This window comes from Oncorhynchus mykiss, chromosome 2 (genome assembly GCF_057628025.1).
Source record: "Oncorhynchus mykiss isolate SJ-2025 chromosome 2, ASM5762802v1, whole genome shotgun sequence".
NCBI classification, from domain to species: Eukaryota; Metazoa; Chordata; class Actinopteri; order Salmoniformes; family Salmonidae; genus Oncorhynchus; species Oncorhynchus mykiss.
Window position 1 is genome coordinate 6,460,001 of NC_143023.1, and position 25,776 is coordinate 6,485,776.

The 25,776-nt window shown below is 53.3% G+C and overlaps 1 protein-coding gene across 1 annotated transcript in view; it reads left to right on the plus strand.

The window, feature by feature from the left end:
* The window catches only part of LOC149984776 (thyroglobulin-like), a 100,483-nt gene that overhangs the window by 43,243 nt on the left and 31,464 nt on the right, over positions 1-25,776 (plus strand). The window contains exons 34-42 of the mRNA XM_090185832.1: positions 2,549-2,660; positions 15,965-16,044; positions 16,324-16,467; positions 17,222-17,287; positions 19,477-19,611; positions 20,083-20,256; positions 21,189-21,393; positions 23,760-23,847; positions 24,009-24,168. Coding sequence (XP_090041958.1) covers positions 2,549-2,660; positions 15,965-16,044; positions 16,324-16,467; positions 17,222-17,287; positions 19,477-19,611; positions 20,083-20,256; positions 21,189-21,393; positions 23,760-23,847; positions 24,009-24,168 — 1,164 coding nt within the window. The remainder of the gene's footprint in view (positions 1-2,548; positions 2,661-15,964; positions 16,045-16,323; positions 16,468-17,221; positions 17,288-19,476; positions 19,612-20,082; positions 20,257-21,188; positions 21,394-23,759; positions 23,848-24,008; positions 24,169-25,776) is intronic.

The following is a 25,776-nucleotide window of genomic DNA, read 5'->3' on the forward strand; positions in this document are numbered from 1 at the left end:
TAGAGGTGTGTATAATGATACTGTCACTTCTCTCTCACTCTGAGGGGAGTCTGCCGCCGGTGTACCAGAGTCATTTATAGATGCAGACCAGATGGAAAATGAAATAAAATAATCTACTTAATTTTGAGGGAAATTATTTGCTACCTGTCACATGTAGTCTCTTATCCACAGTAGTGAAGACTTTGTCTAGTCAAGATCACTTAATATTATCACAAGTACCCCCAACTCATCCCGTTTAACAGCAACCTGTTGTCTGTTGTTATGAGAGACATGTTGTACGTACAGAAAACGCCCACCAGACCAAAATGCTGGGCCTTATGGTGATGGGGTCAGTAACATATTGTCCACAACTGTGCTTCCCTCTGTATAAAACTCATTTCCAAGCAGACAGCTAGTTACGTCTCTCCTTGATTTGCTCATTAAACTCTCATTTCCTCTCATTAAAGGGTTCTGGGCTGTTGACATCTGGGGTGTTCAGACAGGAACAGGGCTCTCTCTGGGACATCCTGTACTTCAAGACCACAGCCAGATTCACTCAGACCCAGTAACCCTGGCCAGAGTACTGTACTGTAGCCCAGTCATAATGGACTAGTAACCGGAAGGTTGCGAGTTCAAACCCCCGAGCTGACAAGGTACAAATCTGTCGTTCTGCCCCTGAACAGGCAGTTAACCCACTGTTCCAAGGCCGTCATTGAAAATAAGAATTTGTTCTTAACTGACTTGCCTGGTTAAATAAAGGTAAAAAAAAAAAAAAAAAAAAAAAAAAAAAAAAAATCATACTAGTTAGGTAAACATTGAGCTCAGTTAGACAGAGTCCAGTCAGGCAAAGAGTACGGCATTGTTCTTTCTGTTGGTGGAAAGTGATGTGCTGCAGGATGAGATCCCTGGTAGGTTCATGGTCAGTATGTTGTAGTGATGTGCTGCAGGATGAGATCCCTGGTAGGTTCATGGTCAGTATGTTGTAGTGATGAGATCCCTGGTAGGTTCATGGTCAGTTTGTTGTAGTGATGTGCTGCAGGATGAGATCCCTGGTAGGTTCATGGTCAGTATGTTGTAGTGATGTGCTGCAGGATGAGATCCCTGGTAGGTTCATGGTCAGTATGTTGTAGTGAGGTGCTGCAGGATGAGATCACTGGTAGGTTCATGGTCAGTTTGTTGTAGTGATGTGCTGCAGGAGGAGATCACTGGTAAGTTCATGGTCAGTATGTTGTAGTGATGTGCTGCAGGATGAGATCACTGGTAGGTTCATGGTCAGTATGTTGTAGTGAGGTCCTGCAGGACGAGATCCCTGGTAGGTTCATGGTCAGTATTTTGTAGTGATGTGCTGCAGGATGAGATCACTGGTAGGTTCATGGTCAGTATGTTGTAGTGATGTGCTGCAGGAAGAGATCCCTGGTAGGTTCATGGTCAGTATGTTGTAGTGATGAGATCCCTGGTAGGTTCATGGTCAGTATGTTGTAGTGATGAGATCCCTGGTAGGTTCATAGTCAGTATGTTGTAGTGAGGTGCTGCAGGATGAGATCCCTGGTAGGTTCATGGTCAGTATGTTGTAGTGATGTGCTGCAGGATGAGATCCCTGGTAGGTTCATGGTCAGTATGTTGTAGTGAGGTGCTGCATGATGAGATCCCTGGTAGGTTCATGGTCAGTATGTTGTAGTGATGTGCTGCAGGATGAGATCACTGGTAGGTTAATGGTCAGTATGTTGTAGTGAGGTGCTGCAGGATGAGATCCCTGGTAGGTTCATGGTCAGTATGTTGTAGTGATGTGCTGCAGGATGAGAATTCTGGTCGGTTCATGGTCAGTATGTTGTAGTGATGTGCTGCAGGATGAGATCCCTGGTAGGTTCATGGTCAGTATGTTGTAGTGATGAGATCCCTGGTAGGTTCATGGTCAGTATGTTGTAGTGATGAGATCCCTGGTAGGTTCATGGTCAGTATGTTGTAGTGATGAGATCCCTGGTAGGTTCATGGTCAGTATGTTGTAGTGAGGTGCTGCAGGATGAGATCCCTGGTAGGTTCATGGTCAGTATGTTGTAGTGATGTGCTGCAGGATGAGATCCCTGGTAGGTTCATGGTCAGTATGTTGTAGTGATGTGCTGCAGGATGAGATCCCTGGTAGGTTCATGGTCAGTATGTTGTAGTGATGTGCTGCAGGAGGAGATCACTGGTAGGTTCATGGTCAGTATGTTGTAGTGATGTGCTGCAGGATGAGATCCCTGGTAGGTTCATGGTCAGTATGTTGGAGTGATGTGCTGCAGGATGAGATCCCTGGTAGGTTCATGGTCAGTATGTTGTAGTGATGTGCTGCAGGATGAGATCCCTGGTAGGTTCATGGTCAGTATGTTGTAGTGAGGTGCTGTAGGTCTTCTTCAACTTATCCCACTACCATATTATTTACCAGAATAATACATTAGCCTCTAAAACGTCATCAACTTATCTCTATTAAAACAGCTGAAGGAAGCACACACAGTTTTTCTACAGAAAATAATAACCTTTTCTATTATTTCAGGAGCTCATTTGTGTTGTTCTGTCTGTTGTGTTTTAACAGTTGATCTGACTGGAAGTGTGGAGAGTTTTTACAGCCGTGTTCCCTTTAAGAAGATGGTGTCTTATTCCGTCCGTAGCCGTGTCAACCTGAGTGCCAAGCCTATCACGGAGGGGTAAGAGACTTTAGGGCGGTGTCAACCTGAGTGACAAGCCTATCACTGAGGGGTAAGAGGCCTTAGGGCGGTGTCAACCTGAGTGCCAAGCCTATCACTGAGGGGTAAGAGACTTTAGGGCGGTGTCAACCTGAGTGACAAGCCTATCACTGAAGGGTAAGAGGCCTTAGGGCGGTGTTACCTGGGTCCCACTGGTTCTGGGCTGAGAGACCTTAGGGCAGTGTTACCTGGGTCCCACTGGTTCTGGGGCTGAGAGACCTTAGGGCAGTGTTACCTGGGTCCCACTGGTTCTGGGGCAGAGAGACCTTAGGGCAGTGTTACCTGTGTCCCACTGGTTATGGGGCTGAAAGACCTTAGGGTGGTGTTACCTGGGTCCCACTGGTTCTGGGGCTGAGAGACCTTAGGGTGGTGTTACCTGGGTCCCACTGGTTCTGGGGGTGAGAGACCTTAGGGCAGTGTTACCTGGGTCCCACTGGTTCTGGGGCTGAGAGACCTTAGGGTGGTGTTACCTGGGTCCCACTGGTTCTGGGGCTGAGAGACCTTAGGGCAGTGTTACCTGTGTCCCACTGGTTATGGGGCTGAAAGACCTTAGGGTGGTGTTACCTGGGTCCCACTGGTTCTGGGGCTGAGAGACCTTAGGGTGGTGTTACCTGGGTCCCACTGGTTCTGGGGCTGAGAGACCTTAGGGCGGTGTTACCTGGGTCCCACTGGTTCTGGGGGTGAGAGACCTTAGGGCAGTGTTACCTGGGTCCCACTGGTTCTGGGGCTGAGAGACCTTAGGGCAGTGTTACCTGGGTCCCACTGGTTCTGGGGCTGAGAGACCTTAGGGTGGTGTTACCTGTGTCCCACTGGTTCTGGGGGTGAGAGACCTTAGGGCAGTGTTACCTGGGTCCCACTGGTTCTGGGGCTGAGAGGCCTTAGGGCAGTGTTACCTGGGTCCCACTGGTTCTGGGGCTGAGAGACCTTAGGGCAGTGTTACCTGGGTCCCACTGGTTCTGGGGCTGAGAGACCTTAGGGCAGTGTTACCTGGGTCCCACTGGTTCTGGGGCTGAGAGACCTTAGGGCAGTGTTACCTGGGTCCCACTGGTTCTGGGGCTGAGAGACCTTAGGGCAGTGTTACCTGGGTACCACTGGTTCTGGGGCTGAGAGACCTTAGGGCAGTGTTACCTGTGTCCCACTGGTTCTGGGGCTGAGAGACCTTAGGGTGGTGTTACCTGGGTCCCACTGGTTCTGGGGCTGAGAGACCTTAGGGCAGTGTTACCTGGGTCCCACTGGTTCTGGGGCTGAGAGACCTTAGGGCAGTGTTACCTGGGTCCCACTGGTTCTGGGGCTGAGAGACCTTAGGGCAGTGTTACCTGTGTCCCACTGGTTCTGGGGCTGAGAGACCTTAGGGCAGTGTTACCTGTGTCCCACTGGTTATGGGGCTGAAAGACCTTAGGGTGGTGTTACCTGGGTCCCACTGGTTCTGGGGCTGAGAGACCTTAGGGCAGTGTTACCTGGGTCCCACTGGTTCTGGGGCTGAGAGACCTTAGGGCAGTGTTACCTGGGTCCCACTGGTTCTGGGGCTGAGAGACCTTAGGGCAGTGTTACCTGGGTCCCACTGGTTCTGGGGCTGAGAGACCTTAGGGCAGTGTTACCTGTGTCCCACTGGTTATGGGGCTGAAAGACCTTAGGGTGGTGTTACCTGGGTCCCACTGGTTCTGGGGCTGAGAGACCTTAGGGTGGTGTTACCTGGGTCCCACTGGTTCTGGGGCTGAGAGACCTTAGGGCGGTGTTACCTGGGTCCCACTGGTTCTGGGGCTGAGAGACCTTAGGGCAGTGTTACCTGGGTCCCACTGGTTCTGGGGCTGAGAGACCTTAGGGTGGTGTTACCTGTGTCCCACTGGTTCTGGGGGTGAGAGACCTTAGGGCAGTGTTACCTGGGTCCCACTGGTTCTGGGGCTGAGAGGCCTTAGGGCAGTGTTACCTGGGTCCCACTGGTTCTGGGGCTGAGAGACCTTAGGGCAGTGTTACCTGGGTCCCACTGGTTCTGGGGCTGAGAGACCTTAGGGCAGTGTTACCTGGGTCCCACTGGTTCTGGGGCTGAGAGACCTTAGGGCAGTGTTACCTGGGTCCCACTGGTTCTGGGGCTGAGAGACCTTAGGGCAGTGTTACCTGGGTCCCACTGGTTCTGGGGCTGAGAGACCTTAGGGCAGTGTTACCTGGGTCCCACTGGTTCTGGGGCTGAGAGACCTTAGGGCAGTGTTACCTGGGTCCCACTGGTTCTGGGGCTGAGAGACCTTAGGGCAGTGTTACCTGGGTCCCACTGGTTCTGGGGCTGAGAGACCTTAGGGCAGTGTTACCTGGGTCCCAATGGTTCTGGGGCTGAGAGACCTTAGGGCAGTGTTACCTGGGTCCCACTGGTTCTGGGGCTGAGAGACCTTAGAGCAGTGTTACCTGGGTCCCACTGGTTCTGGGGCTGAGAGGCCTTAGGGCAGTGTTACCTGGGTCCCACTGGTTCTGGGGCTGAGAGACCTTAGGGCAGTGTTACCTGTGTCCCACTGGTTCTGGGGCTGAGAGGCCTTAGGGCAGTGTTACCTGGGTCCCACTGGTTCTGGGGCTGAGAGACCTTAGGGCAGTGTTACCTGTGTCCCACTGGTTCTGGGGCTGAGAGGCCTTAGGGCAGTGTTACCTGGGTCCCACTGGATCTGGGGCTGAGAGACCTTAGGACAGTGTTACCTGGGTCCCACTGGTTCTGGGGCTGAGAGACCTTAGGGCAGTGTTACCTGGGTCCCACTGGTTCTGGGGCTGAGAGACCTTAGGGCAGTGTTACCTGGGTCCCACTGGTTCTGGGGCTGAGAGACCTTAGGGCAGTGGTACCTAGGTCCCACTGGTTCTGGGGCTGAGAGACCTTAGGGCAGTGTTACCTGGGTCCCACTGGTTCTGGGGCTGAGAGACCTTAGGGCAGTGTTACCTGGGTCCCACTGGTTCTGGGGCTGAGAGACCTTAGGGCAGTGTTACCTGGGTCCCACTGGTTCTGGGGCTGAGAGACCTTAGGGCAGTGTTACCTGGGTCCCACTGGTTCTGGGGCTGAGAGACCTTAGGGCAGTGTTACCTGGGTCCCACTGGTTCTGGGGCTGAGAGACCTTAGGGCAGTGTTACCTGGGTCCCACTGGTTCTGGGGCTGAGAGACCTTAGGGCAGTGTTACCTGGGTCCCACTGGTTCTGGGGCTGAGAGACCTTAGGGCAGTGTTACCTGGGTCCCACTGGTTCTGGGGCTGAGAGACCTTAGGGCAGTGTTACCTGGGTCCCACTGGTTCTGGGGCTGAGAGACCTTAGGGCAGTGTTACCTGGGTCCCACTGGTTCTGGGGCTGAGAGACCTTAGGGCAGTGTTACCTGGGTCCCACTAGTTCTGGGGCTGAGAGACCTTAGGGCAGTGTTACCTGGGTCCCACTGGTTCTGGGGGTGAGAGACCTTAGGGCAGTGTTACCTGGGTCCCACTGGTTCTGGGGCTGAGAGACCTTAGGGCAGTGTTACCTGGGTCCCACTGGTTCTGGGGCTGAGAGACCTTAGGGCAGTGTTACCTGGGTCCCACTGGTTCTGGGGCTGAGATACCTTAGGGCAGTGTTACCTGTGTCCCACTGGTTCTGGGGCTGAGAGACCTTAGGGTGGTGTTACCTGGGTCCCACTGGTTCTGGGGCTGAGAGACCTTAGGGCGGTGTTACCTGGGTCCCACTGGTTCTGGGGCTGAGAGACCTTAGGGCGGTGTTACCTGGGTCCCACTGGTTCTGGGGCTGAGAGACCTTAGGGCAGTGTTACCTGGGTCCCACTGGTTCTGGGGCTGAGAGACCTTAGGGCAGTGTTACCTGGGTCCCACTGGTTCTGGGGCTGAGAGACCTTAGGGCAGTGTTACCTGTGTCCCACTGGTTATGGGGCTGAAAGACCTTAGGGTGGTGTTACCTGGGTCCCACTGGTTCTGGGGCTGAGAGACCTTAGGGTGGTGTTACCTGGGTCCCACTGGTTCTGGGGGTGAGAGACCTTAGGGCGGTGTTACCTGGGTCCCACTGGTTCTGGGGCTGAGAGACCTTAGGGTGGTGTTACCTGGGTCCCACTGGTTCTGGGGCTGAGAGACCTTAGGGCAGTGTTACCTGTGTCCCACTGGTTATGGGGCTGAAAGACCTTAGGGTGGTGTTACCTGGGTCCCACTGGTTCTGGGGCTGAGAGACCTTAGGGTGGTGTTACCTGGGTCCCACTGGTTCTGGGGGTGAGAGACCTTAGGGCGGTGTTACCTGGGTCCCACTGGTTCTGGGGCTGAGAGACCTTAGGGCAGTGTTACCTGGGTCCCACTGGTTCTGGGGCTGAGAGACCTTAGGGCAGTGTTACCTGGGTCCCACTGGTTCTGGGGCTGAGAGACCTTAGGGTGGTGTTACCTGTGTCCCACTGGTTCTGGGGGTGAGAGACCTTAGGGCGGTGTTACCTGGGTCCCACTGGTTCTGGGGCTGAGAGGCCTTAGGGCAGTGTTACCTGGGTCCCACTGGTTCTGGGGCTGAGAGACCTTAGGGCAGTGTTACCTGGGTCCCACTGGTTCTGGGGCTGAGAGACCTTAGGGCAGTGTTACCTGGGTCCCACTGGTTCTGGGGCTGAGAGACCTTAGGGCAGTGTTACCTGGGTCCCACTGGTTCTGGGGCTGAGAGACCTTAGGGCAGTGTTACCTGGGTCCCACTGGTTCTGGGGCTGAGAGACCTTAGGGCAGTGTTACCTGGGTCCCACTGGTTCTGGGGCTGAGAGACCTTAGGGCAGTGTTACCTGGGTCCCACTGGTTCTGGGGCTGAAAGACCTTAGGGCAGTGTTACCTGGGTCCCACTGGTTCTGGGGCTGAGAGACCTTAGGGCAGTGTTACCTGGGTCCCACTGGTTCTGGGGCTGAGAGACCTTAGGGCAGTGTTACCTGGGTCCCACTGGTTCTGGGGCTGAGAGACCTTAGGGCAGTGTTACCTGGGTCCCACTGGTTCTGGGGCTGAGAGACCTTAGGGCAGTGTTACCTGTGTCCCACTGGTTCTGGGGCTGAGAGACCTTAGGGTGGTGTTACCTGGGTCCCACTGGTTCTGGGGCTGAGAGACCTTAGGGCGGTGTTACCTGGGTCCCACTGGTTCTGGGGCTGAGAGACCTTAGGGCAGTGTTACCTGGGTCCCACTGGTTCTGGGGCTGAGAGACCTTAGGGCAGTGTTACCTGGGTCCCACTGGTTCTGGGGCTGAGAGACCTTAGGGCAGTGTTACCTGGGTCCCACTGGTTCTGGGGCTGAGAGACCTTAGGGCAGTGTTACCTGTGTCCCACTGGTTATGGGGCTGAAAGACCTTAGGGTGGTGTTACCTGGGTCCCACTGGTTCTGGGGCTGAGAGACCTTAGGGTGGTGTTACCTGGGTCCCACTGGTTCTGGGGGTGAGAGACCTTAGGGCGGTGTTACCTGGGTCCCACTGGTTCTGGGGCTGAGAGACCTTAGGGCAGTGTTACCTGGGTCCCACTGGTTCTGGGGCTGAGAGACCTTAGGGCAGTGTTACCTGGGTCCCACTGGTTCTGGGGCTGAGAGACCTTAGGGTGGTGTTACCTGTGTCCCACTGGTTCTGGGGGTGAGAGACCTTAGGGCGGTGTTACCTGGGTCCCACTGGTTCTGGGGCTGAGAGGCCTTAGGGCAGTGTTACCTGGGTCCCACTGGTTCTGGGGCTGAGAGACCTTAGGGCAGTGTTACCTGGGTCCCACTGGTTCTGGGGCTGAGAGACCTTAGGGCAGTGTTACCTGGGTCCCACTGGTTCTGGGGCTGAGAGACCTTAGGGCAGTGTTACCTGGGTCCCACTGGTTCTGGGGCTGAGAGACCTTAGGGCAGTGTTACCTGGGTCCCACTGGTTCTGGGGCTGAGAGACCTTAGGGCAGTGTTACCTGGGTCCCACTGGTTCTGGGGCTGAGAGACCTTAGGGCAGTGTTACCTGGGTCCCACTGGTTCTGGGGCTGAGAGACCTTAGGGCAGTGTTACCTGGGTCCCACTGGTTCTGGGGCTGAGAGACCTTAGGGCAGTGTTACCTGGGTCCCACTGGTTCTGGGGCTGAGAGACCTTAGGGCAGTGTTACCTGGGTCCCACTGGTTCTGGGGCTGAGAGACCTTAGAGCAGTGTTACCTGGGTCCCACTGGTTCTGGGGCTGAGAGGCCTTAGGGCAGTGTTACCTGGGTCCCACTGGTTCTGGGGCTGAGAGACCTTAGGGCAGTGTTACCTGTGTCCCACTGGTTCTGGGGCTGAGAGGCCTTAGGGCAGTGTTACCTGGGTCCCACTGGTTCTGGGGCTGAGAGACCTTAGGGCAGTGTTACCTGTGTCCCACTGGTTATGGGGCTGAAAGACCTTAGGGTGGTGTTACCTGGGTCCCACTGGTTCTGGGGCTGAGAGACCTTAGGGTGGTGTTACCTGGGTCCCACTGGTTCTGGGGGTGAGAGACCTTAGGGCAGTGTTACCTGGGTCCCACTGGTTCTGGGGCTGAGAGACCTTAGGGTGGTGTTACCTGGGTCCCACTGGTTCTGGGGCTGAGAGACCTTAGGGCAGTGTTACCTGTGTCCCACTGGTTATGGGGCTGAAAGACCTTAGGGTGGTGTTACCTGGGTCCCACTGGTTCTGGGGCTGAGAGACCTTAGGGTGGTGTTACCTGGGTCCCACTGGTTCTGGGGGTGAGAGACCTTAGGGCAGTGTTACCTGGGTCCCACTGGTTCTGGGGCTGAGAGACCTTAGGGCAGTGTTACCTGGGTCCCACTGGTTCTGGGGCTGAGAGACCTTAGGGCAGTGTTACCTGGGTCCCACTGGTTCTGGGGCTGAGAGACCTTAGGGCAGTGTTACCTGGGTCCCACTGGTTCTGGGGCTGAGAGACCTTAGGGCAGTGTTACCTGGGTCCCACTGGTTCTGGGGCTGAGAGACCTTAGGGCAGTGTTACCTGGGTCCCACTGGTTCTGGGGCTGAGAGACCTTAGGGCAGTGTTACCTGGGTCCCACTGGTTCTGGGGCTGAGAGACCTTAGGGCAGTGTTACCTGGGTCCCACTGGTTCTGGGGCTGAGAGACCTTAGGGCAGTGTTACCTGGGTCCCACTGGTTCTGGGGCTGAGAGACCTTAGGGCAGTGTTACCTGGGTCCCACTGGTTCTGGGGCTGAGAGACCTTAGAGCAGTGTTACCTGGGTCCCACTGGTTCTGGGGCTGAGAGGCCTTAGGGCAGTGTTACCTGGGTCCCACTGGTTCTGGGGCTGAGAGACCTTAGGGCAGTGTTACCTGTGTCCCACTGGTTCTGGGGCTGAGAGGCCTTAGGGCAGTGTTACCTGGGTCCCACTGGTTCTGGGGCTGAGAGACCTTAGGGCAGTGTTACCTGTGTCCCACTGGTTCTGGGGCTGAGAGGCCTTAGGGCAGTGTTACCTGGGTCCCACTGGTTCTGGGGCTGAGAGACCTTAGGACAGTGTTACCTGGGTCCCACTGGTTCTGGGGCTGAGAGACCTTAGGGCAGTGTTACCTGGGTCCCACTGGTTCTGGGGCTGAGAGACCTTAGGGCAGTGTTACCTGGGTCCCACTGGTTCTGGGGCTGAGAGACCTTAGGGCAGTGTTACCTGGGTCCCACTGGTTCTGGGGCTGAGAGACCTTAGGGCAGTGTTACCTGGGTCCCACTGGTTCTGGGGCTGAGAGACCTTAGGGCAGTGTTACCTGGGTCCCACTGGTTCTGGGGCTGAGAGACCTTAGGGCAGTGTTACCTGGGTCCCACTGGTTCTGGGGCTGAGAGACCTTAGAGCAGTGTTACCTGGGTCCCACTGGTTCTGGGGCTGAGAGACCTTAGAGCAGTGTTACCTGGGTCCCACTGGTTCTGGGGCTGAGAGGCCTTAGGGCAGTGTTACCTGGGTCCCACTGGTTCTGGGGCTGAGAGACCTTAGGGCAGTGTTACCTGGGTCCCACTGGTTCTGGGGCTGAGAGACCTTAGGGCAGTGTTACCTGGGTCCCACTGGTTCTGGGGCTGAGAGACCTTAGGGCAGTGTTACCTGTGTCCCACTGGTTCTGGGGCTGAGAGACCTTAGGGCAGTGTTACCTGGGTCCCACTGGTTCTGGGGCTGAGAGACCTTAGGGCAGTGTTACCTGGGTCCCACTGGTTCTGGGGCTGAGAGACCTTAGAGCAGTGTTACCTGGGTCCCACTGGTTCTGGGGCTGAGAGACCTTAGAGCAGTGTTACCTGGGTCCCACTGGTTCTGGGGCTGAGAGGCCTTAGGGTGGTGTTACCTGGGTCCCACTGGTTCTGGGGCTGAGAGACCTTAGGGCAGTGTTACCTGGGTCCCACTGGTTCTGGGGCTGAGAGACCTTAGGGCAGTGTTACCTGGGTCCCACTGGTTCTGGGGCTGAGAGACCTTAGGGCAGTGTTACCTGGGTCCCACTGGTTCTGGGGCTGAGAGACCTTAGGGCAGTGTTACCTGTGTCCCACTGGTTCTGGGGCTAAGAGACCTTAGGGTGGTGTTACCTGGGTCCCACTGGTTCTGGGGCTGAGAGACCTTAGGGCGGTGTTACCTGGGTCCCACTGGTTCTGTGGCTGAGAGACCTTAGGGCAGTGTTACCTGGGTCCCACTGGTTCTGGGGCTGAGAGACCTTAGGGCAGTGTTACCTGGGTCCCACTGGTTCTGGGGCTGAGAGACCTTAGCGCAGTGTTACCTGGGTCCCACTGGTTCTGGGGCTGAGAGACCTTAGGGCGGTGTTACCTGGGTCCCACTGGTTCTGGGGGTGAGAGACCTTAGGGCAGTGTTACCTGGGTCCCACTGGTTCTGGGGCTGAGAGACCTTAGGGTGGTGTTACCTGGGTCCCACTGGTTCTGGGGCTGAGAGACCTTAGGGCAGTGTTACCTGTGTCCCACTGGTTATGGGGCTGAAAGACCTTAGGGTGGTGTTACCTGGGTCCCACTGGTTCTGGGGCTGAGAGACCTTAGGGTGGTGTTACCTGGGTCCCACTGGTTCTGGGGGTGAGAGACCTTAGGGCAGTGTTACCTGGGTCCCACTGGTTCTGGGGCTGAGAGACCTTAGGGCAGTGTTACCTGGGTCCCACTGGTTCTGGGGCTGAGAGACCTTAGGGTGGTGTTACCTGTGTCCCACTGGTTCTGGGGGTGAGAGACCTTAGGGCGGTGTTACCTGGGTCCCACTGGTTCTGGGGCTGAGAGACCTTAGGGCAGTGTTACCTGGGTCCCACTGGTTCTGGGGCTGAGAGACCTTAGGGCAGTGTTACCTGGGTCCCACTGGTTCTGGGGCTGAGAGACCTTAGGGCAGTGTTACCTGGGTCCCACTGGTTCTGGGGCTGAGAGACCTTAGGGCAGTGTTACCTGTGTCCCACTGGTTATGGGGCTGAAAGACCTTAGGGTGGTGTTACCTGGGTCCCACTGGTTCTGGGGCTGAGAGACCTTAGGGTGGTGTTACCTGGGTCCCACTGGTTCTGGGGGTGAGAGACCTTAGGGCAGTGTTACCTGGGTCCCACTGGTTCTGGGGCTGAGAGACCTTAGGGCAGTGTTACCTGGGTCCCACTGGTTCTGGGGCTGAGAGACCTTAGGGCAGTGTTACCTGGGTCCCACTGGTTCTGGGGCTGAGAGACCTTAGGGTGGTGTTACCTGGGTCCCACTGGTTCTGGGGTCGAGAGACCTTAGGGCAGTGTTACCTGGGTCCCACTGGTTCTGGGGCTGAGAGGCCTTAGGGCAGTGTTACCTGGGTCCCACTGGTTCTGGGGCTGAGAGACCTTAGGGCAGTGTTACCTGGGTCCCACTGGTTCTGGGGCTGAGAGACCTTAGGGCAGTGTTACCTGGGTCCCACTGGTTCTGGGGCTGAGAGACCTTAGGGCAGTGTTACCTGGGTCCCACTGGTTCTGGGGCTGAGAGACCTTAGGGCAGTGTTACCTGGGTCCCACTGGTTCTGGGGCTGAGAGACCTTAGGGCAGTGTTACCTGGGTCCCACTGGTTCTGGGGCTGAGAGACCTTAGGGTGGTGTTACCTGGGTCCCACTGGTTCTGGGGGTGAGAGACCTTAGGGCAGTGTTACCTGGGTCCCACTGGTTCTGGGGCTGAGAGACCTTAGGGTGGTGTTACCTGGGTCCCACTGGTTCTGGGGCTGAGAGACCTTAGGGCAGTGTTACCTGTGTCCCACTGGTTATGGGGCTGAAAGACCTTAGGGTGGTGTTACCTGGGTCCCACTGGTTCTGGGGCTGAGAGACCTTAGGGTGGTGTTACCTGGGTCCCACTGGTTCTGGGGGTGAGAGACCTTAGGGCAGTGTTACCTGGGTCCCACTGGTTCTGGGGCTGAGAGACCTTAGGGCAGTGTTACCTGGGTCCCACTGGTTCTGGGGCTGAGAGACCTTAGGGCAGTGTTACCTGGGTCCCACTGGTTCTGGGGCTGAGAGACCTTAGGGTGGTGTTACCTGTGTCCCACTGGTTCTGGGGGTGAGAGACCTTAGGGCAGTGTTACCTGGGTCCCACTGGTTCTGGGGCTGAGAGGCCTTAGGGCAGTGTTACCTGGGTCCCACTGGTTCTGGGGCTGAGAGACCTTAGGGCAGTGTTACCTGGGTCCCACTGGTTCTGGGGCTGAGAGACCTTAGGGCAGTGTTACCTGGGTCCCACTGGTTCTGGGGCTGAGAGACCTTAGGGCAGTGTTACCTGGGTCCCACTGGTTCTGGGGCTGAGAGACCTTAGGGCAGTGTTACCTGGGTCCCACTGGTTCTGGGGCTGAGAGACCTTAGGGCAGTGTTACCTGGGTCCCACTGGTTCTGGGGCTGAGAGACCTTAGGGCAGTGTTACCTGGGTCCCACTGGTTCTGGGGCTGAGAGACCTTAGGGCAGTGTTACCTGGGTCCCACTGGTTCTGGGGCTGAGAGACCTTAGGGCAGTGTTACCTGGGTCCCACTGGTTCTGGGGCTGAGAGACCTTAGGGCAGTGTTACCTGGGTCCCACTGGTTCTGGGGCTGAGAGACCTTAGAGCAGTGTTACCTGGGTCCCACTGGTTCTGGGGCTGAGAGGCCTTAGGGCAGTGTTACCTGGGTCCCACTGGTTCTGGGGCTGAGAGACCTTAGGGCAGTGTTACCTGTGTCCCACTGGTTCTGGGGCTGAGAGGCCTTAGGGCAGTGTTACCTGGGTCCCACTGGTTCTGGGGCTGAGAGACCTTAGGGCAGTGTTACCTGTGTCCCACTGGTTCTGGGGCTGAGAGGCCTTAGGGCAGTGTTACCTGGGTCCCACTGGTTCTGGGGCTGAGAGACCTTAGGACAGTGTTACCTGGGTCCCACTGGTTCTGGGGCTGAGAGACCTTAGGGCAGTGTTACCTGGGTCCCACTGGTTCTGGGGCTGAGAGACCTTAGGGCAGTGTTACCTGGGTCCCACTGGTTCTGGGGCTGAGAGACCTTAGGGCAGTGGTACCTAGGTCCCACTGGTTCTGGGGCTGAGAGACCTTAGGGCAGTGTTACCTGGGTCCCACTGGTTCTGGGGCTGAGAGACCTTAGGGCAGTGTTACCTGGGTCCCACTGGTTCTGGGGGTGAGAGACCTTAGGGCAGTGTTACCTGGGTCCCACTGGTTCTGGGGGTGAGAGACCTTAGGGCAGTGTTACCTGGGTCCCACTGGTTCTGGGGCTGAGAGACCTTAGGGCAGTGTTACCTGGGTCCCACTGGTTCTGGGGCTGAGAGACCTTAGGGCAGTGTTACCTGGGTCCCACTGGTTCTGGGGCTGAGAGACCTTAGGGCAGTGTTACCTGTGTCCCACTGGTTCTGGGGCTGAGAGACCTTAGGGTGGTGTTACCTGGGTCCCACTGGTTCTGGGGCTGAGAGACCTTAGGGCGGTGTTACCTGGGTCCCACTGGTTCTGGGGCTGAGAGACCTTAGGGCAGTGTTACCTGGGTCCCACTGGTTCTGGGGCTGAGAGACCTTAGGGCAGTGTTACCTGGGTCCCACTGGTTCTGGGGCTGAGAGACCTTAGGGCAGTGTTACCTGGGTCCCACTGGTTCTGGGGCTGAGAGACCTTAGGGCAGTGTTACCTGTGTCCCACTGGTTATGGGGCTGAAAGACCTTAGGGTGGTGTTACCTGGGTCCCACTGGTTCTGGGGCTGAGAGACCTTAGGGTGGTGTTACCTGGGTCCCACTGGTTCTGGGGGTGAGAGACCTTAGGGCAGTGTTACCTGGGTCCCACTGGTTCTGGGGCTGAGAGACCTTAGGGCAGTGTTACCTGGGTCCCACTGGTTCTGGGGCTGAGAGACCTTAGGGCAGTGTTACCTGGGTCCCACTGGTTCTGGGGCTGAGAGACCTTAGGGTGGTGTTACCTGTGTCCCACTGGTTCTGGGGGTGAGAGACCTTAGGGCAGTGTTACCTGGGTCCCACTGGTTCTGGGGCTGAGAGGCCTTAGGGCAGTGTTACCTGGGTCCCACTGGTTCTGGGGCTGAGAGACCTTAGGGCAGTGTTACCTGGGTCCCACTGGTTCTGGGGCTGAGAGACCTTAGGGCAGTGTTACCTGGGTCCCACTGGTTCTGGGGCTGAGAGACCTTAGGGCAGTGTTACCTGGGTCCCACTGGTTCTGGGGCTGAGAGACCTTAGGGCAGTGTTACCTGGGTCCCACTGGTTCTGGGGCTGAGAGACCTTAGGGCAGTGTTACCTGGGTCCCACTGGTTCTGGGGCTGAGAGACCTTAGGGCAGTGTTACCTGGGTCCCACTGGTTCTGGGGCTGAGAGACCTTAGGGCAGTGTTACCTGGGTCCCACTGGTTCTGGGGCTGAGAGACCTTAGGGCAGTGTTACCTGGGTCCCACTGGTTCTGGGGCTGAGAGACCTTAGGGCAGTGTTACCTGGGTCCCACTGGTTCTGGGGCTGAGAGACCTTAGAGCAGTGTTACCTGGGTCCCACTGGTTCTGGGGCTGAGAGGCCTTAGGGCAGTGTTACCTGGGTCCCACTGGTTCTGGGGCTGAGAGACCTTAGGGCAGTGTTACCTGTGTCCCACTGGTTCTGGGGCTGAGAGGCCTTAGGGCAGTGTTACCTGGGTCCCACTGGTTCTGGGGCTGAGAGACCTTAGGGCAGTGTTACCTGGGTCCCACTGGTTCTGGGGCTGAGAGACCTTAGGGCAGTGTTACCTGGGTCCCACTGGTTCTGGGGCTGAGAGACCTTAGGGCAGTGTTACCTGGGTCCCACTGGTTCTGTTATATTTCACTACTTCAAGCAATAACAAACATGTTCTTTAGGATAATGACAAAGTCTTTAGGAAAAGTGTTAGACAATTCCTGTTTAGTTTCCCCAAAGAAAAGGTGTGTGCCTGCTTTGTGTTTGTACCAGGTTCCGTGAGTGTGAACGGAGATGTGATGAAGACCCGTGTTGCCGTGGAATCGGATACGTCAGGGACACACAGTCACCTGGTCAGTTGTTATTTCAGTCAACATATTAACTGACATGTTTTTTTACAGTGCTGACAATTCCTCCGACATTCACAGTTCAAGGGGCAAGAGAGAAGAGGGAAACAATCTTAATATAGCTCCAAAGTCCAAAGGAGACACAAATATTTCCTCTAAAGTGTGTGTGTGTCTTTGTGTGTTTGTGTGTGTGTGTGTCTTTGTGTGTGTCTTTGTGTGTGTCTTTGTGTGTGTGTGTGTGTGTGTGTGTGTGTGTGTGTGTGTGTGAGTGCTGTCTCCATCCAGGATCAGACGTTCTCTGCCTGACTCTGAACAGCTTTGGTATCCAGACGTGTGGTGAAGGAGAACGGACAACCTGGAGAGTCCAGGACTGCACCCCCTCCAGAGTAGAAACCGGAGTGTATCCGCTTGGCTGGTACGAGAAACCAGGTGTGTGTAAACGTCCGAGGATAAGTAGGTACAGGGTGACTCCCAAACGGCACCCTATTCCCTATGGGCTCCTGGTCAAAAGTAGTGCACTACATAGGGAATAGGGTGCCGTTTGAAAGTCTACAGCGTTTAGGGTAGCTTACTCAGCGAGGAGGCATGAAACACATCTTTTTGGACCATCTGGCCAACATCTTGAGTTGTCTCTTACCTTTTAACTTTGATGTGTTGATGTTACTTTCTCTTCTGGAGAATAGTGACAGCGGCGTTGCCCTGGTTACAGTCCGTGTGTCCCAAATGGCACCTTCTCTTTTTATATAGTGCACTACATTTGACCAGAGCCCATTGGAGGAATAGTGTGCTATTTGGGACACAGCTGCACACTGATTTAAACAGAAACATGTGTTATTATGCCTCAGCTGTTCATCTCATTTTGTGGGTTATATTTTGTCACCTGGTAAGGATTGCAGAGACTACAAATTGTTCTTACTTTTTTTTTTTTGAAATTCTCAGACTCGCTGGTAATTTTTCTATTCTTAAGAGTCCCACAGCTCACACGTTTGTTTCTGTTTCAAGTGGCGCCCTATCTATGTCGTGCACTAGGGTGCTATTCGGGACACAGCGGTAATACATATTTTCTCCAGTTGGTGTTGCTGAGCCACGTGATCTAGCAGACACATTTATTTAACCAAGTAGTTGTCTGATCGTTGAGGAGTTTATTACGTACTGACTCCGACGTTTCCATTGTTCTCCACAGTGAACCAGTGGACTAAATCACCACGGTTGTGCCCCAGTTTCCAACTACGTGTTCCTTCAAAGAACGGTGAGAGTGCAGTTAATATTTCACCTCAGGAGTTAGAATGTACAATAACATCACACTGTTAGTTTGATACGTCAGCTACAATACACAGACTGACTGTGTGTTTATTCCTGCTGTCATCCTCCTGTAAACGGTTGAATGGAAACACGTCATCCTTTCTGTCTCTGGATGAGGCCCCCCAGGTCCTTCTGAATGTGTTTTATTTATTTAACCTTTATTAAACAAGGCAAGTCAGTTCAGAACAAATTATTATTTACAATGACGGGCCAATTGTACGCCGCCCTATGGGACTCCCGATCACGGCCGGTTGTGATACAGCCCGGGATAGAACCAGGGTCTGTAGTGACGCCTCTAGCACTGAGATGCAGTGCCTTAGACCACTGCACCACTCGGGAGCCTATTCCTTATATAGTGCTCCACTTTTGACCCGGGCCCATAGGGCTCTGTTAAAAAATAGTGCATTATGGGGAATGGGGTGCTGTTTGGGCGACAACCCATTTCACATTTGTGTGTGTTCAAAGGGACCCCCCTCCCTGCCCCTCACATCAAAGAGACAAACTAACATGGTCATTTTACGAGCTTTCATTGTGCTGACGTGCTGAAATCTTTACAAGCCGCAGTGTTTCCCACTTAGCCTTTAATTAGACTCACTTCCTCCATACCCTCCAGTAGCTAGAAACCTGTCCATTAGACAGAGGAGATACTGTCTCCATACCCTCCAGTAGCTAGAAACCTGTCCATTAGACTGAGGAGATACTGTCTCCATACCCTCCAGTAGCTAGAAACCTGTCCATTAGACAGAGGAGATACTGTCTCCATACCCTCCAGTAGCTAGAAACCTGTCCATTAGACTGAGGAGATACTGTCTCCATACCCTCCAGTAGCTAGAAACCTGTCCATTAGACAGAGGAGATACTGTCTCCATACCCTCCAGTAGCTAGAAACCTGTCCATTAGACAGAGGAGATACTGCCTCCATACCCTCCAGTAGCTAGAAACCTGTCCATTAGACAGAGGAGATACTGTCTCCATACCCTCCAGTAGCTAGAAACCTGTCCATTAGACAGAGGAGATACTGTCTCCATACCCTCCAGTAGCTAGAAATCTGTCCATTAGACAGAGGAGATACTGTCTCCATACCCTCCAGTAGCTAGAAACCTGTCCATTAGACAGAGGAGATACTGTCTCCATACCCTCCAGTAGCTAGAAACCTGTCCATTAGACAGAGGAGAGTACAGGCTTTCAGCTGCTCTCATTACTATCTAGCACAGTGGATAGTGTTGGAATTGGATGCTTAAGAGAGCTCTGTCCTTTTGACATTTAAATACATTTCAATGGCTGCATCCCAAATATGGAGCCTTTTACCTTGTGTGGGACACTGCTTCTGAACAGAGCCCTATGGGACAATGTGTTAGATGCAGACAATGTGTTAGATGCAGACAATGTGTTAGATGCAGACAATGTGTTAGATGCAGACAAAGTGTTAGATGCAGACAGTGTGTTAGATGCAGACAGTGTGTTAGATGCAGACAGTGTGTTAGATGCAGACAATGTGTTAGATGCAGACAATGTGTTAGATGCAAGCAATGTGTCAGATGCAGACAATGTGTTAGATACAGACAATGTGTTAGATGCAGACAATGTGTCAGATTCAGACAATGTGTCAGATGCAGACAATGTGTTAGATGCAGACAATGTGTTAGATGCAGACAATGTGTCAGATGCAGACAATGTGTCAGATGCAGACAATGTGTTAGATGCAGACAATGTGTCAGATGCAGACAAAGTGTTAGATGCAGCCAATGTGTTAGATGCAGACAGTGTGTCAGATGCAGACAATGTGTTAGATGCAGACAATGTGTCAGATTCAGACAATGTGTCAGATGCAGACAATGTGTTAGATGCAGACAATGTGTTAGATGCAGACAATGTGTTAGATGCAGACAATGTGTTAGATGCAGACAATGTGTTAGATGCAGACAATGTGTCAGATGCAGACAATGTGTTAGATGCAGACAATGTGTTAGATTCAGACAATGTGTCAGATTCAGACAATGTGTCAGATGCAGACAATGTGTCAGATTCAGACAATGTGTTAGATGCAGACAATGTGTTAGATGCAGACAATGTGTCAGATGCAGACAATGTGTCAGATGCATCCCCTGCTGATAAAGATGTGTGTCTCTCTGCCAGTGAGTTTGAGTGAGTGGAGACTCCTGGATGCGTCCTCTACTCTGGTGGATCCGTCCGTCTCCACGTTTGACATTATTCACATCAGTAAAGACATCGCTGAGGACCTGGACAGGACCAGAGACTGGTGTCTGTCTGGTGAGAAACAGCTTCATCGTGTGCCAGAGTCTAGTCTAACGGTCAACGTCCCCCAACTCAGGACCACACATGTCCCCTGGCAAGAGGGGTTTAAGCCCCTCCTCGGTCTCTCCTGTCTGTGTCCCTCCTTGGTCTCTCCTGTCTGTGCCCCTCCTCGGTCTCTCCTGTCTGTGCCCCTCATCGGTCTCTCCTGTCTGTGCCCCTCATCTGTGCCCCTCCTCGGTCTCTCCTGTCTGTGCCCCTCATCTGTGCCCCTCCTCGGTCTCTCCTGTCTGTGCCCCTCATCTGTGCCCCTCCTCGGTCTCTCCTGTCTGTGCCCCTCATCTGTGCCCCTCCTCGGTCTCTCCTGTCTGTGCCCCTCATCTGTGCCCCTCCTCGGTCTCTCCTGTCTGAATCCCAATCCTTGTATTTACCTCTCTCTACTCTCCTCCTTTTCTGTCTGTTCAACTGTGTGTGTGTGTCTCCCCTCAGCCTGTGAGGAGGCTGAGTCCTGTGTTGTGGTGTCAGTGGGGCGGACCGACTCGGCTGTCCGCTGTGTCCTCTACCCAGACACCCTGGCCTGTGGCCCCTCCACTACCACCACCGGAGGTCAGGACTGTCGGCTGGTCATCAGAGAGTCAGCTCTCCAGGTCTACCTCCACAAAGGTGGGCAACATCCCTGACCCTGGCTCACTATACATCCCTGACCCTGGCTCACTATACATCCCTGGCCCTGGCTCACTATACATCCCTGACCCTGGCTCACTATACATCCCTGGCTCACTATACATCCCTGCCTCACTATACATCCCTGACCCTGGCTCACTATACATCCCTGCCTCACTATACATCCCTGACCCTGGCTCACTATACATCCCTGACCCTGGCTCACTATACATCCCTGACCCTGGCTCACTATACATCCCTGGCTCACTATACATCCCTGCCTCACTATACATCCCTGACCCTGGCTCACTATACATCCCTGCCTCACTATACATCCCTGACCCTGGCTCACTATACATCCCTGACCCTGGCTCACTATACATCCCTGACCCTGGCTCACTATACATCCCTGACTCTGCCTCACTATACATCCCTGGCTCACTATACATCCCTGACCCTGGCTCACTATACATCCCTGACCCTGGCTCACTATACATCCCTGACCCTGGCTCACTATACATCCCTGACCCTGGCTCACTATACATCCCTGACCCTGGCTCACTATACATCCCTGACCCTGGCTCACTATACATCCCTGACCCTGGCTCACTATACATCCCTGACCCTGGCTCACTTTACTGCTGCTAATGTGACTAGTGTTTGAAGAAACAGAGATTTTTATTGGTGGGTTAGGTCGTGTCAATCACTGCAGCCTACTTCCTGTAATGGTCATTATTATTAGAAAGCGTGATTTATCATCTGAGAGGTGCTGAAGGAGTTTTACAGCTGGTTGATTCCAGTGCAGACAGTATCTCTGTCCCAAATGGCACCCTGTTCCCTATATGGTGCATTACTTTTGACCAGGGCCCATAGTTGTCAGTGTCAGTCCAGGCTTCCCTCTGACTGATGGTTATGTATTCTGTGGGATCCAGAACCCAAGGCGGCGTTGACGTCAGTGTTTATCCCGGCTCACGGAACGCTCCAGGGATCGTCCGTGACAACGCTACTCGGGTCAGACAGGAAGACAGTCAGACAGTTCTTGGGAGTTCCGTACGCTCGTCCTCCTATCAGAGCCCTCCGTTTCGTACCCCCCCAGCCTGCTGAATGGAGTGGCACATGGAACGCCACGGTTACCAGGTAAACAATGACTCTGTGGAGGAACAATTACTGCCTAGGAACAGTGGGTTAACTGGTCTAGGAACAGTGGGTTGACTGCCTAGGAACAGTGGGTTAACTGCCTAGGAACAGTGGGTTAACTGGTCTAGGAACAGTGGGTTGACTGCCTAGGAACAGTGGGTTAACTGGTCTAGGAACAGTGGGTTGACTGCCTAGGAACAGTGGGTTAACTGCCTAGGAACAGTGGGTTAACTGGTCTAGGAACAGTGGGTTAACTGCCTAGGAACAGTGGGTTAACTGGTCTAGGAACAGTGGGTTGACTGCCTAGGAACAGTGGGTTAACTGCCTAGGAACAGTGGGTTAACTGGTCTAGGAACAGTGGGTTGACTGCCTAGGAACAGTGGGTTAACTGCCTAGGAACAGTGGGTTAACTGGTCTAGGAACAGTGGGTTGACTGCCTAGGAACAGTGGGTTGACTGCCTAGGAACAGAGGGTTAACTGCCTTGTTCAGGGGCAGAATGACATATCTTTACCTTGTCAACTCGGGGATTCGATCTAGCAACCTTTCGGTTACTGGTCCGACACGCTAACCACTAGGAAATGTTACATCTTGGAATGTTTTATATATACACTACCGTTAAAATGTTTGGGGCCACTTAGAAATGTTCTTGTTTTTGAAAGAAAAGCAAATTTTTTTGTCCATTGAAATAACATAACATTTATCAGAAATGGTTAATGTTGTAAATGACTATTGTAGCTGGAAACAGCAGATTTTTAATGGAATATCTACATAGGCGTACAGAGGCCCATTATCAGCAACCATCACTCCTGTGTTCAAATGGCACGTTGTGTTAGCTAATCCAAGTTTATCATTTTAAAAGGCTAATTGATCATTAGAAAACCCTTTTGCATTCATGTTAGCACAGCTGAAAACTGTTATGATTAAACAAGCAATAAAATTGGCATTCTTTAGACTAGCTGAGCATCTGGAGCATCAGCATTTGTGGGTTCGATTGCAGGCTCAAAATGGCCAGACACAAAGACCTTTCTTCTGAAAAGCATTAGTCTATTTTTGTTCTGAGAAATGAAGGCTATTCCATGCGAGAAATTGCCAAAAAACGGAAGATCTCGTATAACGCTGTGTACCGCTGCCTTCACAGAACAGTGCAAACTGGCCCTAACCAGAATAGAAAGAGGAGTGGGAGGCCCCGGTGCAAAACTGAACAAGAGGGCAAGTACATTAGAGTGTCTAGTTGAGAAACAGATGCCTCGCAATTCCTCAACTGGCAGCTTCATTAAATAGTACCCACAGAACACCAGTCTCAACGTCAACAGTGAAGAAGCGACTCCGGGATGCTGCAACTTCTATGAAATGTTATGAATTTGTAAGGGCTTAAGATCCCATTCAATCTCTAAGAATGTCTGTCTGAGTGTCTGTCTGAGTGTCTGTCTGAGTGTCTGTCTGAGTGTCTGTCTGAGTGTCTGTCTGAGTGTCTGTCTGAGTGTCTGTCTGAGTGTGTGTCTGTACGCCCGCCCGCCCGCCTAGAAGGCCAGCTTGTTATTATGGATGTTTCCATGGTAGACCCAGTTGTTAATGTGTCCTCTAACCCTGTTGTTATGGATGTTTCCATGGTAGACCCAGTTGTTAATGTGTCCTCTAACCCTATTGTTATGGATGTTTCCATGGTAGACCCAGTTGTTAATGTGTCCTCTAACCCTGTTGTTATGGACGTTTCCATGGTAGACCCAGTTGTACCACATGCAGTGTGTTAATGTGTCCTCTAACCCTGTTGTTATGGATGTTTCCATGATAGACCCAATTGTTAATGTGTCCTCTAACCCTGTTGTTATGGACGTTTCCATGGTAGACCCAGTTGTACCACATGCAGTGTGATAGTGTGTCCTCTAACCCTGTTGTTATGGATGTTTCCATGGTAGACCCAGTTGTTAATGTGTCCTCTAACCCTGTTGTTATGGATGTTTCCATGGTAGACCCAGTTGTTAATGTGTCCTCTAACCCTGTTGTTATGGATGTTTCCATGGTAGACCCAGTTGTTAATGTGTCCTCTAACCCTGTTGTTATAGATGTTTCCATGGTAGACCCAGTTGTTAATGTGTCCTCTAACCCTGTTGTTATGGATGTTTCCATGGTAGACCCAGTTGTTAATGTGTCCTCTAACCCTGTTGTTATGGATGTTTCCATGGTAGACCCAGTTGTTAATGTGTCCTCTAACCCTGTTGTTATGGATGTTTCCATGGTAGACCCAGTTGTACCACATGCAGTGTGTTACTGTGTCCTCTAACCCTGTTGTTATGGATGTTTCCATGGTAGAGCCAGTTGTTAATGTGTCCTCTAACCCTGTTGTTATGGATGTTCCCCATGGTAGACCCAGTTGTCTGCAGCCTGGAGCTGTGGAGTCATCAGCCAGCAGTGAGGACTGTCTGTACCTCAACATCTTCGTCCCCAGCGGCATCGTAAGTCACATTGTACCGATAGAGATCTTTGTTTCACTAGAAGCCCTGTTGACCTCTCCTTTAGTAACCCCTAGACACCTCAAGCACCACTCCACTACCGGTCCCTCAGATTGACCGTTGGTCTGCCGTGTCATTCCTGTTCTTGTCTTTTCCTCTGATAGAGAGGGAGTGCAGCGGTCCTGGTGTTCTTCCATAACCCGTCTGGAGCAGCCGGCGATGACACAGCATCTCTACTGGACGGCTCCTACCTGGCTGCCGTCGGCAACATCGTCGTGGTTACCGTCAACACCAGGGTTGCAGCGTTCGGATTCCTCAGCACAGGTGCTCCTCTTAACACACGTCAGAAGCAGCATTCAGGTATCTTATAGGTTATATGTTTTCAAAAGTAACAAAAGACACGAACAAGTGGGTCTGAGAGCGCTGCTGAAATGGCATAATAAGTGAATGTAAATGTAGAGGGAAGACAGTGGACATGAAGTTAGAATCAGGTCACGATGAAAGTGAAGGGGAGAGGATGACATGTTTACTGTTGGTATGCTGCTGCTGTGGGGGGCTGAGAGGGCCCGGAGGGAGAGATGGGGGGGATGGGGAGGGCGAGATGGGGGGGAGACGGGGAAGGAGGGAGGGGGGGAGAGATGGGCGAGGGAGGGAAATACATATCTGCTGATGGTGTGTTCTGTGCTGATGGTGTGTTCTGTGCTGATGGTGTGTTCTGTGTTGATGGTGTGTTCTGTGCTGATGGTGTGTTCTGTGCTGATGGTGTGTTCTGTGCCGATGGTGTGTTCTGTGCTGATGGTGTGTTCTGTGCTGATGGTGTGTTCTGTGCTGATGGTGTGTTCTGTGCTGATGGTGTGTTCTGTGCTGATGGTGTGTTCTGTGCTGATGGTGTGTTCTGTGCTGATGGTGTGTTCTGTGCTGATGGTGTGTTCTGTGCTGATGGTGTGTTCTGTGTTGATGGTGTGTTCTGTGTTGATGGTGTGTTCTGTGCTGATGGTGTGTTCTGTGCTGATGGTGTGTTCTGTGTTGATGGTGTGTTCTGTGTTGATGGTGTGTTCTGTGTTGATGGTGTGTTCTGTGTTGATGGTGTGTTCTGTGCTGATTGTGTTCTGTGCTGATGGTGTGTTCTGTGCTGATGGTGTGTTCTGTGCTGATGGTGTGTTCTGTGCTGATGGTGTGTTCTGTGCTGATGGTGTGTTCTGTGTTGATGGTGTGTTCTGTGCTGATGGTGTGTTCTGTGCTGATGGTGTGTTCTGTGCTGATGGTGTGTTCTGTGCCGATGGTGTGTTCTGTGCTGATGGTGTGTTCTGTGCCGATGGTGTGTTCTGTGTTGATGGTGTGTTCTGTGCCGATGGTGTGTTCTGTGCCGATGGTGTGTTCTGTGCCGATGGTGTGTTCTGTGCCGATGGTGTGTTCTGTGCCGATGGTGTGTTCTGTGCCGATGGTGTGTTCTGTGCCGATGGTGTGTTCTGTGCCGATGGTGTGTTCTGTGCCGATGGTGTGTTCTGTGCCGATGGTGTGTTCTGTGCCGATGGTGTGTTCTGTGCCGATGGTGTGTTCTGTGCCGATGGTGTGTTCTGTGCCGATGGTGTGTTCTGTGCTGATGTGGCACTGAGAGGGAGGAGTGACTCTCTCCACAGTCAGCTAGCCAGCCATAGCACACAGCTGGCACACTCACAGACATGTGGAAGGACTGTGTGTGTGTGTTCAAGTTTCAACTTTATTATCCTAGACGACACGTTCTGTTTTAGAGTGATGTGTAGTCTTGGTGATAGGAGCCCTCAGCCAGCAGCTCTAGAAGACCCTGCAACACAGCCACACCTACTAAACCACTGGCCCCTCCCAGACAGCCCTTCTATAAAGCCCTGCAACACAGCCACTAAACCACTGGCCCCTCCCAGACAGCTCTTCTATGAAGCCCTGCAACACATC